We start from the raw sequence: 18,859 nt of genomic DNA on the forward strand, positions 1-18,859 counted from the left end.
GCTGCTGTACAAGCCTGTTATCTCTAATCTCCTTATTTAATACAGCTATCTACAAAACCCACTCAGACTTGTATTCAAATATGAAGAATATGAGATTTTATAAATGTTTGAAAGGAAATTAAACTGTTATTGTCTGTTGCAACAAGCAAAATATGGCAGGACAATGACACACACAAAAAAAATAAAGCAAAAGAAAAAAAGAATCTAGAGATCAAACAAAAACAAACATTTCATTAGTACCTCAGTTCAACAGTTTTCGAAGCATTACAGTTTTTTTATTCAAGACATTGAACTCCTTTTTCTACTTTTAACCAAGTGGTTTAATCGTTCAGGTCACATGCAGTTATTAGAAAAAAACTAGGATTTTTGCTATTGAAACTCATGAAGTTAAAACTTACAAACTTATTTTCAGCATTAGCTGTTATTTCAATCAATCAATCAATCAATCAATCAGCTTTATTGTCAATTCCTCTTACATGTCCAGATATACAAGGGAATCGAAATGACGTTTCTCACTATCCCACAGTGATACAAAACAGGGCGTTACTAACATTGAGTAACAATAAAAGTCACAGTCTAACTAAAAATTATCCTAAGCAATTAATAAATAGATGTACAATAACTAGACATATAGCGTAAAAAGTTTTACAACTGAGAATGTATATATATATATATATATATAAAAGTATATAGAGGTATACAGATAAAAAAAAAAAAAAGTGGCGGAAGTGCAGAGTTTAAGTGCCGAATTTGCCCTCTGTGTTAGGAGGAAGGGCAGTTGTGCAAGGTTCTGGGTTTCTTCTTCATCTTCTTGGCCGCTTTGATGCTGAGGGGAGGGAGTTCAGCATCCTCACAGCCTGATGGATGAAACTGTTGGAGAGTCTGGTGGTGCGGGAGCAGAGGCTTCTATATCTTTTCCCGGAGGGCAGGACACTGAACAGTTTGTGGGCAGGATGGTTTACATCTCCCACAATCGTGACTGCTTTCTGGGTGAGTCGGGTGGTGTACAGGTCTTGCAGGGCGGGGAGTGGGGCACCAATGATCTTATTTCAATCTAAAGTTATGTAACTAATGATTACAAAGTGTGTGGTGGTTGTTTTTGTTTAAAAACAGTTTCTCCGAGGAGTTTAAAGGTCCAAGTTAATGCAACTTTTTTCAAAATTGAATGGCTGTACATTTTTAGAAAATGTGCCACATCTGATGAGACAGTAATATCTATAAGTTGCACAAACTTTTGGGCAGACACAATTAAAGTTGTTTTCAGTATATTTAAATTTGAAATTAAAAGAAACATTTAAGAAGCTATTTAAGAAGAAACATTTTCTAAGAGAGAGCAAGACTTTCTGAAGATAACAGGGAATAAATCAAACATGTCCTTTTTAAAAACGGTTGTTTTCATACTCGGTCTGTTATAGAGGACGTTAGATTTGAAAATGTTGGCAGCCCTTTTGAAATCTCGGAGTTGAAATAGCGAGCTACATTCTCGTTGGGGAATAAAGGCAAAGACTCCTGCTTACAGCTAGGGCAGCTAAAAAGACTAATCACTAACATAAGATTCAGAAACCACTTAAAATTTCACCTCTGCCGTGGTTTTTGTCTTTGTTTCAAAATGTTGGTGAAACCCTGTTTTACAACCACTCCACTCCCATGCATGTGGTGTGATGTTGACTCAGCTCCCAGTTGAAAGTTGCACTTCTATTTCTTTTATGAAAGTTCTTAAAGAGAAATACAAATTAATGGATATTGGTATTGGTAAATCAAAGCCTTAAATAAAACAAGAATAATCCTGATTGGTGCATCAATGCCTTTGAGTTTATTCACTATTGGCAAAAGCGAAAATTAAAAGCAAGAAAGTCCGTAAAGCCACTGAGACTCTTTTCAAATCTAACGTCCTCTTTTTAACGAGACCTATTTGGCAATTAGACTGTGGAAGTTCAAAATTTAGCATTTCAAGGCAGCACAGAAGACCACAACAAATGAATCAACAAATAAACCTACACTGAAATAGTCTTAAATCTATTTGCTGTCGGTGAGTTCATATTTTATCACGTCCTCATCCACAATTAAGTTTTACACGCATTCTTGTTGTAGAAGCAACAAACCCCAGTAATGAGAAGCTGAAGACACGTTAAAAAGACTTTGTCAACATATGTTTGTCTATGTTGGAGCTCTGCTTATAATTCTGACTGCTAAATAAACTAATTTAGACAAAATTTGGGAATAAAATCTCAAATTTTTAATCTACATAACATAAAAACTATCTGCAGCCCTTCTTATATGCTACAGAAAAAGTTCTTATTTTAAAAATAAATCTAAGTGCTTGCTCAGTTTTAAAAATTGGATTTTAAAATACGAATCAAATCAGGTTGAAAATCAGGTTGAAAAGGTAAAATAATACATGTCTACGTCTAATCTAGACACAATGATCCTCAGGGAAATGCACATTATTGCTATCAGACTACCAGCAGCACAAATGGTGCACAGATGGCCTTGTTAGTTCTATTTTAAGGCTTAAAGATGTGTACATATCGTTTAAAACTCGCCCATTCATCCTGACGAGACCAGATATACATGTTGGTGCGTGTTGCAGAAGATATTGCCAAATATTCCTTCAAAATGTCTTCCCCCAGAGTAAATAGTCTCCTCTAACAACTGCCCTCAAACCCCCACGCAGTGATAAATTGACTGAGTGGCTCTCCATCATAATGATGAGTGGAGGATCCCAGCCAAGATCTGCCCCACCCTCCTCCTCTTTTGACCACTGAGCTCTGTCCACTGTCTGTTCCCGTCTTCATCACACCCCCTCTTCCTCTTCCCTCCGATCCCCCACCCTATTTGTGCAAGGCAGACAGACCACCTAACGACCAATGCCAAGGCAACAGGGCCATCTCCTAGCAACGTAAAGCCTGGCTGAAACGTGGCTCTGACGACTTCGACACATGGGAACGGAGGGGGGCAGGAGAGGGAGTGTGGGAGTCTGGACGCGAAGGGAGGGGTTCGGCGCAACTGGTATCCTTCAGATGAAGACGAGGGATAAGTTCAGGAATTATAGAAATCATTTTCTATAACAGCGAAAGCAGCTGATGTTCTTTCAATCTACTCTCTAGAAAATCCAAACAGTTCTCCAAACCTCAGGTACACCACCTGTACATAAAACACCAAGTAGAGTACAGAAGTAGATGGATGTGTTTTCATTTCACTCTAATGCTCCTTATATTTAACTGTCAAACTTCTCTGAGTTGCTTATAGTTTCAGATGTTAAAATATTACATGGAGTTTCACTGAAAATTCTTCAGATAAACTCAAATTCCACCAAACATCTGAGATATCCGATTTAAATTAGACAAACTAGACAATTTAAAAAAGTGAAGTTTAGTGAAACATAATCAATGAAAAATTAAATCAACAATCTGATGTGCAACGATGGCAAAATGTAATGTTTCAATTGTTGACTGTGTGTTCCATGACTTTGTATTTTTGTGTTTTATGATGTAAAGAACTTTGAAATGCATTGGTGCTGAAAGGTGCTATACAAATAAAATTGGATTTGATTTTGAATGTAGAAACATTAAATCCAGCTTTTGTGGTGGAGAATTAACCATAACAACTAGCCTGAACTCACCAACTCTATGGTGAAACACAGTGGAAAGAACATAACACTGAGGAAAGAACATAACACTGAGGAGACACTTTCCATCTGCAGGTACAGAGAAGCAAACTAGTCAATGGGAGGATGCATATAGCTAAGTTCAGAAGAAAACCTGTTGGAAACCTAAAAAAACCCCCACAAATCTAATTCAGAGGCAGGTTCACTTTCCTGCAGGACAATTCTAAATATACAAAATGAAACTACAATCTAATGGTTTCCATCAAACCATATTCATGTTTAAGAACAACCTAGCCAAGCTAAAGTCCAGATCGGAATCCAACTGAGAGTTGGAGGCAAGACTTGAAAGTTGATGTTCACAGATGCTTTTTTTCTAATCTGACTGAGCTTTGCTGTCTTTCGAATCTAAATGGGAAAGAATTGAACTCTCTTCATGTGAAAATCTGGTAGAGACATCCACCAAAAGACTTGTAGAGGTAATTCCAGTAAGAAGTGGCTCCATTAAGTTTTGATTGAGGGTTGCTGGAGAGAAATGTATGCCAGACTGTTTTATTATCTTCCATAAAATATCATAAAGCTTGTAGTAGCAAGGTGATAAAGTGAAGTAGTTCAAAAGGCCCTTTAGCAAGGCACTGTTCTGTCACAAGTGGGACGTTTCTAGGTTACACTCTAAATGAAAGATCCAGGTTTAGAAATATTCGAACAGCTTGAAATGGCCAAATCTCTACGCAGCAGACTATAAAGTAAATACAAGGACATTTTTACAACTTGAGTTGTTTTTCAAATATTTGTCTCATCTATGAACAACTGCTGCATATCATTTATTGCTGGAGGAACGTTTATCACAGTGCATGGAGGGAAAGGCCCCAGGATTTCATACTGCAACACAGTTACCAGAAATTACTTGGTGTACTGCCCTGCATGTTGCTGGGACTCGTCAACTGGTGCAAGCCTTTGGAAGCAAATAGCTGTAATTGTGAACTGATTTGACATTCATACAGAAATCATCCGAACAAAAAACACCATAAGACAAATTCCTTCTTAATGAAAAAAGGAAGCAGTTATGTTACAGAACCTGTAAGAATAAAGATTAACAACTGCCTTTTAGTAAACAGCTCAATGTGGATTGGACTCAAACGATAGCATTGAATTGTTGCAAACTAAAATAAATCCCTGCACCAACATTATTTACAAGATATGAAAAGTCATTGCTCTTTATTAGCAGGTGTATTCTGCTTAGCATCTTTAGTGAATCAAACCCTTTCATAATCTCAGCCTATGTATGTTTATGGAAGTTGCATTAGAGACTTTCAGACATTTTTAATATAATTTAAATGAATGAAAAATTATCTTTAAAAAATAGGCTAAGCAATATAAAAGAACTATATTTATTAAAATACGTGTTTTTCAGCTCTAAAATCTTTAGCAAAATTATTATCTGTGCAAAAGATCACAGCAATAAAACTCTTCTTGCCTCCTTACAGATTTAGCATATTTCCCCCACGTAGCAAAGTTTGAAGTCAAACAAAATTTAGCATCAGACAAATTAAAACTGTGTAAAAGCAAAAATCTATTTTAGAAAAATAGGTGCCCACGACAACTCTATTTGAAAAAGTAATTGTACCTTAAGCCTAATAATTGTTTGCAAATTCTGCTCTCAATCGATTACCAACAGAGTCTTTTTTTTTACATCACTCTGGAGGAATTTTTGCCCAAACTGGAGATTTTCGACCATGAATAGCCTGTGTAAGGTCACAACAAAATGTCTCAACTGGAGTCTAGTCCAGACTTTGACTAGGCCACTCCAAAAACTGGCTGCTTAGCATTTGATCTTAAGGCAAGACATTCTCCTTGAGTTTCCTGCTGAAGAGCAAAATTAATGGCTCCAACAATTACAGCAGCACCAGCAAAGCAGCCCCAGTTCATGATACAGCCACCGCTATGTCTAGCTGTTTATTTGCGAGCTGTGTTAATTTTAAGCCAGATATAACAAACCAAACAAGATTTGATGACACTCGCATTCCAAAAAGTTCCACTTTTGCAAATGAGTCAACAGAATATTTTTCAAAAAAACCTTGTAGATTTTGGAGCAAATAGATGAGATTGGCCTTTTTTTCCATTGATCGGCAAGGCGATGCTTTTACCTTGGATCTGTGTGATGAATACCATTTTAGTCTCTTTTGTGTTGCTTAATCACAACTTTAACTGAGGTCTACAGTGTTTTTAATGTCGTCTTGGATTCCTTCCTGATAGTTAATAGAAACACTTAGAAATGGCTTTATAACTTTTTCCAGGTCAGTGAGTTTGTTATCTGTCTAATTTATTAAGATTGGATCATGATGTTTTGCCTTTTTAACTCTTATAACCTACTTCATGTAAGTCAGGCAGGTCGAACCAAAATAAAAGTGGTTAATCTTTTGATTTATGATTGAACATGGGATGGCAGTAACTTTTTCCACACTGATGATCTATTAATTAATGAAATCAGAATTTGAAAACTGACAAAAAGAAAGGCAAAAATGGAAGAAATATGAAAATACTTTTTCAGAGCATTGCAGCTTATGGATATGTAGGAGGAGACGGTCATGCTAATTTCTGAACGTTTTCTGGTTTACAGATTTCTCTCGTAAATCAAGTACAGACAAGGGGGAAGGGCTGTGATGAATGAGGTCAGGGTGTGGCATTTATATCCGGGTTAAGACAATTCATCCACTGCTCCCTCCCGGCAGCTTTTTGTCTTTGTGACACCTCGAACCAGAGTATTGGTGTCAGCAAACATAAACCTGCAAACTTTACACCAAAAGACATGACATCCACCTTTATCTCTTCTCTCTATCTCCACATCATGTCTTTTTTTTCCTTCCACGCATCAGAGCCCCTCCCTACGATAGACGCATACGCTGACTAAAGGATGTCACCATAGCAACAGGAGAGAAAGAGGAAAAAAAAGATACACAGTGAACAGGGAGAAAGCAGAGAATAAAGCCAGATAGTGAGAGAGACAGAGAGGGAGTCAATAACCTAAGCATGGCAAGAAACGAAGACTCAGTTATAAAGAGCAGACAGATGGAGAGGGAGAGAAAGAGCATCAGATGGCGGAGAAAGACAGCGGGTGTTTCTCTCTGGCCAACCAAAATACTGACCAGCTCCGATTTTGACAACAGAAGATGTCCTTATGATGCTCCCTTTTTTATCCATTCTCCTTCTCTATTCATATCTATTAGCACTGTTAATTCGTCTGCAACAATCAGAGCCTGTCGGCCCCAGTGACTTATGCTGCACGAGACACTGAGTGTCTTGTGGACAACTTTCTGTCTCTGAGTGTGAGCCTCAGGGCCACGCCCAGCTGCTGCTGCAGATCCTACCAACAAGCAGACAAAGACGCAAAATCTACCTGGCATTAATGTGTCTTTAGAGCGTTTCCACAATGTAAAAATGAATGTAATTCAGAAGTGACTGCAGTCAAGTCACATTAGATCAATTAGAGCAAGAAGAGGAGGGATGTATTCAATCAGATTAACATCTAGATCCAGATCTCTTTACGGAAATGCACTTCTGAGCACAAATTAGACTAATCAGAAACGGGTATAGATCCAAAAATAATGTTGTAATAATTAAGAAAAGACCTAAATTATAGTTTTAGCTCGGCTTAATCAAATATTCTTCAAAATAGCAAGTAGGAAGCTTCTTACATCACTAAATCTGTGTAGGTTAATGTGAGCTAAATGTCCACTGACAACTAAATTAGCATTAATATCTTTAAAAAGTTTTAAAAAAAAAGAAAGATTTTTTTAGTCATATTTTGTTTTTCATAATTATTTAATAATTTACAAACCTGTTTGCAAAATTTTTTTTTTTTTCTTATTTGTCAAGACCTCACTCATACAGTTCCAAATCCAGAGGCACTGAAACATAAAAATGATACTTTTGCACTATTTTAGAGATTAAAATAACTTAAAACAGTAGAAATGGTATGGCAGAAAATGTTTGTAGTTGTAAAACCATAATATCTTAAAACCTTGATATAAAGCTCTATTAAAAAACAAAACAAAAAAAAAAACAGTATAGCTGACCCTTTAGAGATTTTTCCCTACTTTTATTATTGGCCAAAGAAAACCTGAGTGAATACAAAAAGTTGTCAAATCATAATTTTATTTATTAAGTCTATAAAAATTATCTGACCTTAGTTGAAAATCCACCCTGCTCTCCTTGCTAAATCTTGAAACAACTGAGATTACTCACAATAAATCAATTTCACAAGCCACACTCCCCTGTTCACCGTCAGACCTGTAGAATCAACAAATCACTGAGAGCTTTCATCCTTCTGTTCAATCGTCAGATGCCAGCAGGTTGCAGATGTTTCAGCTGGTTTTCACTGTGAAAACAAGCTGAATTCTCTGATGTGAATGTAGAAAACAACCTGAAATCGATCAATTTGAGCTCAATACTTTCTCCTGTGACTATCTAAAAGCGACTCGGCGCAATCTGATGGGTTTCCTTGGATGGAAAACTTTTTTTTAATCCAATTTGAACATTAAACTGAACCCGACTGCATTGTTTGACAAATAGGATCAAATTAGAAAGCAGGGAATCAACCTGTATGATTTAATTTACTTTTTATTGTTGCAAATTAACACTGTATAAATAAATTGTTTTGAACTGATTTGAATTTAACTTTGTAGCTGATTTTTCTATTTACACAAAACTCTTTTATGCAGCACTTTGCCGTTCAGACGACTAATTTTCACACATTTAAAATTCTTGAATATTTTTATGTTTTTGTGAAAAAAAAATTATAGTGTAATTTCAGAAAATATTCTATTATTTTTTTTAAATTTGTCTTTGGAATGCCCGTTAAAAACATTAACTCTGAGTCAATGTATGAGTGGTGTGAAAAATCGAGATGTAAATAGCAAAAATCAACAACCTGCTCAAGATGCCAGGTGGAGTCGATGCGTGGTTTGACTTTGCCCTGCTTGTACAGATCCAGGATGGTGTTCATGGCCTGGGTGAGGAGCTCCACCTCCCCGTCCAGGTAGCCCAGGTGAAATCCACACACCGACTTGTTGCCTTGAATAAGGTTGAGCGTGTGGATGGAGAACTGGTGGTACCAGTTCTTAGCCACGGCGATCAGGTTCTTCCTCTGACCTGCCAACATATTGGCCGCACCTGAAGGGGACAAAGATCGAAGAACAGACACAATGTAAAACTTGACTCCATTAAGTTTACATATTGTGTTTTTAGTATTTGGTAGTAATATTGTGTTCAAAGGGGCAGTATTATGTGTTTTCGCATTTTAGAATAGTTTTTTTTGCACAACCAAGTAACTATGTTGTGATATACTTCTTAATTTGACTTCTTGAAATTGGGGCTATATTTCTTTAAGAAACTCTTGCTTTGATAATTCTCCTTCAGAAAGTAATCACAACATCCTTCGTCTGTTAACCTTTTTAGCAGCTTTACACTAAGAAGTAGTTCATACAATGAGCTCAGAAGTTACGCAGTTCTATAAGGTGTTTGCTAACTGTGGCTGACTAGTCTGAAGGAGCTGAGTGGAGCCCTGTTCTTTGTCCTTGATGGTGGGTTTTGGTCCCACCAAGAGTTTGGCACAGCTGAATAGTTGCCATGGCAAATTAAACATTTCAAACATAAGAAATCCTATTTTTTACATATCTTTGATGAGAGAATAACATTATAACATCAAGTAAAGCTTAAAAAAAGTCAATTTGACATAATAGTGGCTCTTTAAAAAAATCAAAAGTGGTGGTGTTGAAATGTCACATCTCACTTAGGCAATGAGAGCCATCCGCTGTTCTTTGTTTCACCTCTGTCTCTCGCCTATTCTCCACCCTCAAAATCCTCTTTAGCACTTCAGCAGCCATTGCCATCACATCCTCCTCCAGTCCCCCTCCTTACGGGTTCACTTAACGGTCTCTCTACTCTCAATCTTTGCGCTCCTTGGATTGGAGGAAAAGGGTGGGGGTGAGGGTGGTATGGACAAAGCGTGCTCTGAGAGAACCAAGGGACCCGGCCCGCCGTATTCACACACATTCCAGGTTTCATGCAGATAGAACACCCCATTGTTCCACCGTGCCTACTTCTGATAAGCTGGAGGAGAAGCAGCTCGGCGCAGAGGGACCGGAGAGGCTGAATGGTTGAGGTTGGAGGGCACCATGCTGGGTAGGGGCTTTCTGAGCAACACGCAAAAAAAGGCGAGGCCCTGTTCTCCATGGATGCCGACCCCGCCCACTCCATGCATGCATTCGGATTTGCATTGTAGCAGAGGGAGCGTAAAAGGGCTTCCCACGGATGACACACATCTCACTGAGGACATGGGCCTCCACAGAGAGGCCAATCCGCCCACTAGAAAGCAGCTTTTACTCTGCGGCAAGTGTGAAACCCACAACTATTCTATTTATTCACAGCCAGCCTGAAAGATCCCGGGAGAACGCATTTTTGAATTTTTTGGAAAAAGCAGCAACTAATTGTTCTTTATGCAGCTGCTACATAAAAGTCAAAAAATGTAATAGTGTGGATTCTTCAGGATGAATTCTAGCTATAGTCCAAAGGGATAAGAATGTAAAGAATTTGGTTTGATAATGTAGCTGATGTGTTGCAAGAAGGAATGCCCTGTTTGCAGACACTTCTCCTTAAAGACAAGAGAAAGTCTGCAGGTTACAACCAACTTTCATTTTAGGTAGCAGATTTTTATTGAATCCAAAATTGAAAAAGCAGATTAGCTCAAAACAAGAAGAAAAAATTGACCTCGGTAGATTTATAGATACTACCTAACGATGCATTTTTTTTTTTATTAACACATCAATAAAAACAAAATAAAAGGTGATGCAGGATGGATTTCTACTGCTGCATGTTTCAAAATTCTAAGATTTTTAACAAAATAAAAATAAAATGGATGTGCTTTTTGTGAGGACATCACAAGAGGCACAAGAAAAACTATGGTGAATGAGTGACTTTTGACAGATTTTAGCATTCAAGTTGCAACCTTATTGTCTTAGAAGCTGTGGCTTTATCTACAAGAACCGATAACAAATGGTGCTATCTTGAGTCACCTTTGAAACAACAACAAGCTGCAACAATTATCTTCTGGACATTAAGTGGTACAAATTGGTTTGTGCCCTTAAGCATAAAAAAATAGTTGTATGATGCAACAGGACACCCAACGCACCTGAAAGGCCAAGACAAACAAACCTAAAAACCAGAAAGAACTGACGGCTCTGGAATTGTCAAGTAAAGGTCCAACGTTGAAACTGTTTGGAGACACTGTGTTATGACCTTCTGCAGGCCAGCCGAGCTTTAAATCTGTCCAATGTGGGTAAATTTAAAACAGTTCAGCAAAATAAAGGGGGAAAAATGGGCTCAATTATACCAAGGGTGGTAGAAACAGTTGTTAGGTTTAGGAGGCATTTTAATTTTCAGCTTTCCCCCTCCCAACGGGATAAATCTGCAAACTTTTCCACAAAACTGCATATATCGGGGGGGAAAAAGTAATTACTGACTTTTGAGAATGAAATCTGGCCCTCCGTCTGTCACATATTTGATTGTTGCCAGTTTTTTCAGAAATCCGTGCAGTTTCGATATGAGGCTAAAACATTGTGCTGCAGCGATTCCAAATACAAGTAAACACATTTGAAGAAGTTATCTGATTAAACACTTTGAAGCAAAGAGGGAAAAAAAATGACAAGGAAAATACAAATGGTCAGATCTGTGTGCTGATTGGTTGTGATGTCATCAAAAGCATGCTTGCACAGAAACGGGGAAGTTCAGAGGTTAATTTGGTTTTAAAAAATAACTATTTGCATAGCAAATTAAACTGTAAGTTTAATTGGTTATACAGAAAAGTCTGGTTAATAACTGAATCAATCCATGTTTGAGATTTGGCACCAGCAAAACATGAATAACAACACTTTACGCCAAGCTGTGTTGTATTTGTGCAACACTGATTATCTTGCTACTGGATTTATTATTGCCACTTACCATAGGTGATGAGCTTTCCCATAGGCTTCAGCAGATTGTAGGCCTTGTGGGTGTCCGATCCTCCGAGTGGGTCGAGGATGATGTCCAGCCCTGAGGCACAGGAGGCAAACGGTGGAATTTATCTATGGTGTGAATTCAGCAAGAGCAGTCCGCCAGATCTCCTCTGGCAGGCTGCCCCTCTGCATGCCAAAGTTCAATAGGAGTAGTGAGTGTAGCCAAGCTGCTCCATGTTTACTCAAACCCATAAAGGAGGACAGGAGGAACGTAACAGAACCTTCCTTTATGACTGCTTTTTTCCATTCATGTCTCTTGTCTGACAAAAGAGATGAGATGTCTCCCTGTTGCTATCATTTCAGCATAACAATCTGCACAGATGGTAAAACCAGACAATGGAGGTTTCTCTGTGGCTTATTAACGTCCAGCCATGTAGGTTCTGCCTTAATGATGTTCCTTTGTGCCACAGGAAACTCCTTAAATTGGGCTACCCCTCTTTGCGCTGCTAAACCCCGGTCCTATTGATTGCAGGGGCTCGCAGCATGACTCTGCCTTGACCGGAGCACACATGAATTGACAGAGAGTCAAAGATAGAAGGATTGGTGGTGAGCACATTGATTCAGGCTTCTAATTAGATACATTCTGTGTAAAGTGTCAGCTCCTGCTTTCAACCTATCTGTCTCCGATGTCTGCCTGACTCAAAAATGAACAGAGAGAGGTTGGAGAGGTGCCAATGAGATGAGCTTTCTGGAAAACTATATTATATTTGAAACAGGAGCAGCATGACCTGGACTTTGTTTCATTTAGTTAATAAAGGAGGAAGGATTTTGGTTAATTTCCTAGAAGCAGTTCCAGCTACATATAACTTTTCTCGCTACTATGTTTGAGGTGGAGAGACTCAGTGTTTGGAGACAAAACTTTTGTTAGGTGGGAAACTGACTCCCTATTTGCTGCCACTCTGACAGCCAACTGTGAGAAACTGAGAAAAAGAAATGGCACAGCAATGTATCATCTCACCAAATCTAGAGTGGGAAAACAAAAATCTTGAAATATCCGATATCAAAATGCGTAATGCTGGAAACAGCGGTTTTGTTTTTTTGAATTGCATTCTCCTGTGTCCTCCAAAAAAATCCAAATTTAGACATTCAATCTTGGCGGATGCTGAGCTCTCGTTCACCTTTTGGACTGATCTTGCGAACTTCCTCCACATAGTCCTTGGTGCGATAGTCGATGGCATGCGTGACCCCACCCTGACTGATGGCCTCATGTTTGCTTGCTGACGCGGTGCCGAACACGGTCACATCTTTCACAGTCTTGCACAGCTGAGTGGCTGCAATGCCAACGCCACCTGAAGAGAGGGGAAAATAAATCAACGCTTAATACAGGGAAATGAATCTGTTGGTTTTGACCTTTCGTCTCCACAGACTCTCCTTACCCGGCTGGATTTTAGAGTTTAGTCGTCGGAGAGGCTTATTCAAAATGGTTTCCTCTTTCTGTTCTTGTTATAAACATTTGTATTTATGAAAACCAATATACAACAGAGCTGCACAAGTTGCATCTCAGATGCATTAAAGAAAGTCCAATTTTGGTAATACCATGTTTTCTCCCCCAGTCGACTGGTCACAGTAGCTACACCAAAACTCATTTCTAATTGGGTGATCAGTCCCTTGTGATGTCTCCTCTCCCTAAAGAGGCTGTTGTGTGTGAAGACAACAGCATTATTCATTTTCCCAGCACACAGCGGTATTTTATAGTACAATCAAGTAACTATTTTAACTAAGTTGATAAAAATGGAATACATATCAAACTATGATTTCATAATTTAACTCCTTGAAATTGGGCCTCTGTCCCTTTAAGAAACTTTCTGACACTCCTCCATCAGGAAGTCATCACAACATCACCCCTCTATTAACCCTTTAACATTTTACCAGTGTTGCACTGAGAAGTAACTCGCACAATGAGCTCAGCAGATCTACCAAGTGTTTGCTAATTCCTGCTAGCTAGTCTGAAGGAGCTCCAAGGAGGAGTTGCATCCTCAAAGATGGCACTAGACCAAACCAGAAAGAAAGTGTTTGTCACAGGACACCCGGACAGGACCCATTAACTAGACCTGATCAACTGTTGCAAAATCTGATTGCGATAAATGTTTTTTTTCCCCCTCATATATGCGAGTCCTACACATATCAGACAAGTCTTTAAATCTTAACTTTTGCAAAATATGTCATCCAGTTCCAGTTAGAAATTGAGGAGGCCAAAATCCAAGGATGAAGAAACACATTCGGCTGTTTTGTTCAACCTTGAACTGGTAACACAGCTGTTTGTTTCCAAAGAGATTTCATTCATGGCTGAGAAAACGTGCATATAAGGAAACCAAGACGCTTCTGGAAAGGGAGATGAACAACACACAGCTCCGGCCAAAACTAAAGCAGCTTTCACTCTCCTGTTGCTGGCAGTTTTAAACCGAAGCCTGGCAGATTAAGACAGTAGCTCCAAAACATTATTTTGTCTTTCTGATTTTAGGTTTTAAATCCGCTTTCTTTTTGCCTTGATTTATTCTTCCTCGATACATAAAGTACCTGAAAGCTGGAAATGGATGAATTGTAAAATAGGAGTTTAACCATCTTATTTTCTTTGGCTTTAGTTAATCAGAAGAGTTGAAACATTAATTGATTGTAATTAGTAAAGATGGTATCTAATGTAAGCTTAAGTAAGCTATTCACTTTCAATTTTGATTGTTTCATTAATAATGATTCCTAAGAAAAAGAGGTCTCATCTTCTATATAAGTGCAATTACTGAATCAATAAAAATTCATGCTTCAAAGGAAATAAATTTTACAACAATTTAGAAGATTAAGACAAACCTGCTTAAGATATGAACCTTTGTATCTCTTAAACTATTTTGAGCAAAATCCTCCACAAAATGGAGCTCAACAAGAATTCCCATTCAACGCATATTTTCGGGGCCAGGTAAATTTGATTTGCATTATTTATTGTGACAAACAACCAAGTCAATAACAGAGTGGATGTGTTTTCGCTCAGGGGTATGCATGAGGCATATTAAACACAATTACATTAACCCAGCCGGCCCAGGGAAAGTAAACACCCACACAAAAGACAAATACATCCAACTCTGGAGAAAGTAGCGCTTGTCACCCTGTGGTAAATCCAATTTTGCAGTTTGCATTCTCAAGACAAACTAAAGTACCAGAAAAACATATAAGTAGCTGTAAGAGAAAAAGAAAATCTCCCACATTGTCCAAGACTTTAAATACAAGTAGAGGTTTGGACTATTTGCATTTTTCTTTGCTGTGCTTGAATGCCGTAGCCGGTGTTTGCAGAAGGAACCGTTGCGAGAAGTAATAGGTTACAGATAAGCAAGTGGCTTGTTTGAAATGAAAGCTGACTGGAGGGGCCGGGGCTGCAAGGCATCCATAAAGGTCACTCATGCCTGACCAGGAAAGAGCACATCTTATCTGATACCAGAGAGAATAAAGAAGCACAGAGCAACAGCTGCATTCAATAACATTTACTTTAACTGGGATTAGACGGATGGTTGAGAAAATTAAATGTGGTGAGAAATATGCACACCAAGAAAATGAAGAAAAGATTTTCACTTTGAGTGTGTGCGTTCTGAGTGAAGAATATTGTGCTTATTTTAGGCATGCATGTCAGCTTTCAGGAGAGAATGTTGTGCACTGGATGATGCTGGTGCACCTCTTGTCCCTTCATCTGAACATAAATGTTTCTGAGCCAGTGAGCCTGTCTGATAGCACAACTTCTTCAACCAAACCCAGGCAGCTTCGCTCTGTGGCAGCATGGCTGCATAAAAACACAAAAGAAACAAAAGTACTGACATTTACTGATATCATTTGGATATATGTTCAAGATAAAGCTGTTCTCTGGTAGTGCGGGTCAACGGGTTCCCGTGAGATGAACAAGCTGGCTGCATCACTATAATCACGCCTGTTGATGGTGTTAATATAGCTGAAGAGAAAACAAAACTCAAGGCTGTTGCTCTTGGATGCGAGCGCTGTCGTGGCCGCGTTGTAACAGCAACCGTCTCTCCTCGCTCTCAGTGAGAAAACCGAGTTTGTGTTGCCAAGGTAACCTGAGCCAAATTGCCAGCAATGACAGAGCAAAGGGAACCATTTTGTCTCATTGACTGCTCTTCCTTCGGGCACGCAAGCGCAACAATCGCGAGTTTGTCAGCAGTTCGTTTTTGACAGCTACAGCTGTGTATTTGTCTTGAGAAGTCGCCTGAAAAGGCACCGTATTTCTAATGATTATAAAACACAAATATACAAATATGAGGAGACCTTTGTGTAATTTAAAAGAGAAGACAGAGAAAGATGTCAGTAACATCTCTGGACAGGTAAAAGGTGTCCAACAGAATCTTATATGCTCACATTTAAATATTTAACTATAGTAACTGCTATAAACTTTGTGATTTCCGTTCACTGGAGCTTTGTAGAGAAATGTATCAAAAATAAATGCAGAAATCACTTTCTTTTGTACAAAAAAGGAGAATTTGCTGCAGTGCCTTTCAAAAGAATCATTTGCATTTCTGTGTGACAAATACAAAGTAGTACATTATTGTGAAGTCGAACGTAATTATATAGAAATTTGATCATGGATGAAAATGTGAAAAGTAAAGCATATGTTTGCTTCAACACCCAGGGGTCAATATTTTATACAACAATCTTCTCCTACATTGAGAAACTAAAGTTTTTGACAATTCATCTCAGTCAAATTGGAGGGAAAGTGAAGAGCAGTTTAAAGGATTTAGGTCTGGACTTTGACTGGACCATTCCAACACAAGTATCTGAACTGATAGAGACCAGCGGTTCTGAATCCTAAACATATCCTCCAAACTTAAAAATGGGTTTGGTGGAGCAGAGACAAAAACAAACATGGAGGAAAGTGGGGATTCACTGGTGTTGTATTTCCTCCTGGAAAGTGCACCTCTGCTTCAGTCTCAGATCTTTTCACACCAATAGTTATTTTTCCCAGCATTACTCTGTTTTTAGCTCCATGTCCTTCCATCTTCCCAGCAAAAATGACCAAAATACTGCTGAAGAAAAGCCAGTATGATGAGACCACTGCCACATTTCATTTTATGGACGCTGCGTTTAAGGTGAGATGTAGAGCTAGTAAACCTCATTGTTTTACAAATGGCTCCTGTTTGACACTCTTTCATGAAAGAGACATTTGTGGAGTAGATGATAATTGTCCTCTTAACAAATCTCTATTCCTCTGATAAATGCTCCATTTATTCAGTTCAATTGGATGGTCATGTTTTGGTAGGTTTCCAGTGGTTTGCATGTTCAAATACCAGATTGAAAGGTGCTCTGTGATGTGTTCAAAGCTTGGACTATTCAAACATTTCCACAGGCCCTAACCCATCTGCTGTGTTTCTTGGTATTCATGATGATAGTGTAGAATCGATTTTATCGAACAAACCTCTGCTACACTTTCCAAAAACATGTAAATACATTTAAAACATGTCATTATCCTTCCACTTCTGAAATATGCACAACGTTTTGTCCACCAAATCCGCCCCCCCCCCCCACACACACATCAAAGCCTGTTGTTGTAATGTGATGTGGTGTGAATAAGCTTTATGAGGAACTGTACATTATTTTGTGACTGTTTTAGTCAGATTGTACCCGTTTCTGAATCCCATGGGAACAAACTCCCATGTGTCCAATCACAAGACTGCAGAACTGTGCCAAGAACCTCTCAGTCCCCTCACCTCCAATCAGACACGCACATACATACGCACATCGCAAAGGCAAGATAAGCTTCCTTCCCAGTTAGCTGCTGGTATCTGCTAATCTTCACAAATATGCAAGGATTAAAATATTAGCCTTCGGTTTCTGCATTTACTTGCTTTTCCCAGATTTCCAGTATTCCCAGCATGTACTTGGTGTCGAACCAGCTCTCTTCGGAGATTGCGGCTTAAAACTAGCAACGAGGAAGAAAAGGCTACCTAAACCGATACTTGCTGCTATTTGCAGTTGTTCTCCTCAAGATTCAATTTAAGTGTTTACACTCGAAAACAAGGACGACCCAAACATCCTCCACCTAAACGGAGCACAGAGGGGTTTTGTCTTCCCCCACAATCCTTACGTTCTTGCATTTTGGCACAAATTGTGGTCCACAACATGGCTGTTAGGAGCGAATTGGAATTTGCCCCAAAAAACACAGAAGGAATCCAGAATGAGACTGAGGCCACTATTATTGCTCCACACCCAGTGGTTCATCAGAATGAGGGAGGGTGGAATGGACAGAATGTGCTAAAATCAGTAATTCAAACAAGAAAAATTATATTCTTGTATTTATTTCCTGAAGAAATGTGATGATCACAGTTGTGGCGACGTGTATGAGGGCCGGCTGTGATGTCAGGTGTTGTCATATTGTTACTGTCAGCAGCAGAAGATGGCTGGCTCCTCATCACACTCCATTTTTCTTCTTTTTAGCATATTTTTTCAACATATTTGCACATTTCCTCCCAGACTTGTATCTTTTCTAACCTATCATTAGGTTGTGGTGGTGGCTTGCAGAAAGAATGAAATAAAAACATGGAGCAGAGCATCTCTTTTTTAGCCAAACTCCCAGTGGGAACATTACAACACGGACAAGCAAATAAATGACCGTTTTATTGCAGATGGAAAAGATTTAACACTGTTCAGATACTTGAGCTAGCATAATGAGAGAGCTACAGTTGGGTGTTTGTGAACGTGTACTTTTGAGGTATTACACTGCATTATGTAACCCTGTTGTTTTTCTTGGATGCGTGCGGGAGTGTGGGCTTGAAATGCAGTTCAGTGTTCTCTCTCTCTCTCTGAAGGTGATTTTCATAGAGGAAGTTCATTTTTAGTGACTGGGTGAGTGAAGGAGCCCCTTGTAATTTCCTCTGTTAGCATTCTCATATCATATGACAAATAAAACCATGAGCTACAGGAAACTAATATTACAGACTTGCATGCAGAAATAAACATGCACAAACTCCTTCCCCGTCTTCAACCCTGTTGCAAAAGCTGTTGCACACAAACAGGTGTCCTAACAAAGACTTTGCATCCACCTGTGATTATGTGGTGGCGGGTAGAGTGGGGGAAGATGGGGTCAATTGTCAAAAACTGTGGCACTGAAAACACGAAAGAGAAATGTGATTGGAGGGCTGGGTTGGAGGTTGCCCTGGTTTCCTTCCACTATCAGCGCAGCTGATCTGCCGCCGGCGATGGCAGGCCCAGGGAACGCAGA

General features: G+C 39.0%; 1 protein-coding gene across 1 annotated transcript in view; it reads right to left on the reverse strand.

The window, feature by feature from the left end:
* vat1 (vesicle amine transport 1) overlaps positions 1-18,859 on the reverse strand; it is a 37,551-nt gene that overhangs the window by 4,341 nt on the left and 14,351 nt on the right. The window contains exons 3-5 of the mRNA XM_044101246.1: positions 12,774-12,944; positions 11,603-11,692; positions 8,535-8,776 (exon numbers count right to left, since the gene is read on the reverse strand). Of these exons, the coding sequence (XP_043957181.1) occupies positions 8,535-8,776; positions 11,603-11,692; positions 12,774-12,944 (503 nt within the window). The remainder of the gene's footprint in view (positions 1-8,534; positions 8,777-11,602; positions 11,693-12,773; positions 12,945-18,859) is intronic.

This window comes from Gambusia affinis, linkage group LG19 (assembly GCF_019740435.1).
Source record: "Gambusia affinis linkage group LG19, SWU_Gaff_1.0, whole genome shotgun sequence".
NCBI lineage: Eukaryota > Metazoa > Chordata > Actinopteri > Cyprinodontiformes > Poeciliidae > Gambusia > Gambusia affinis.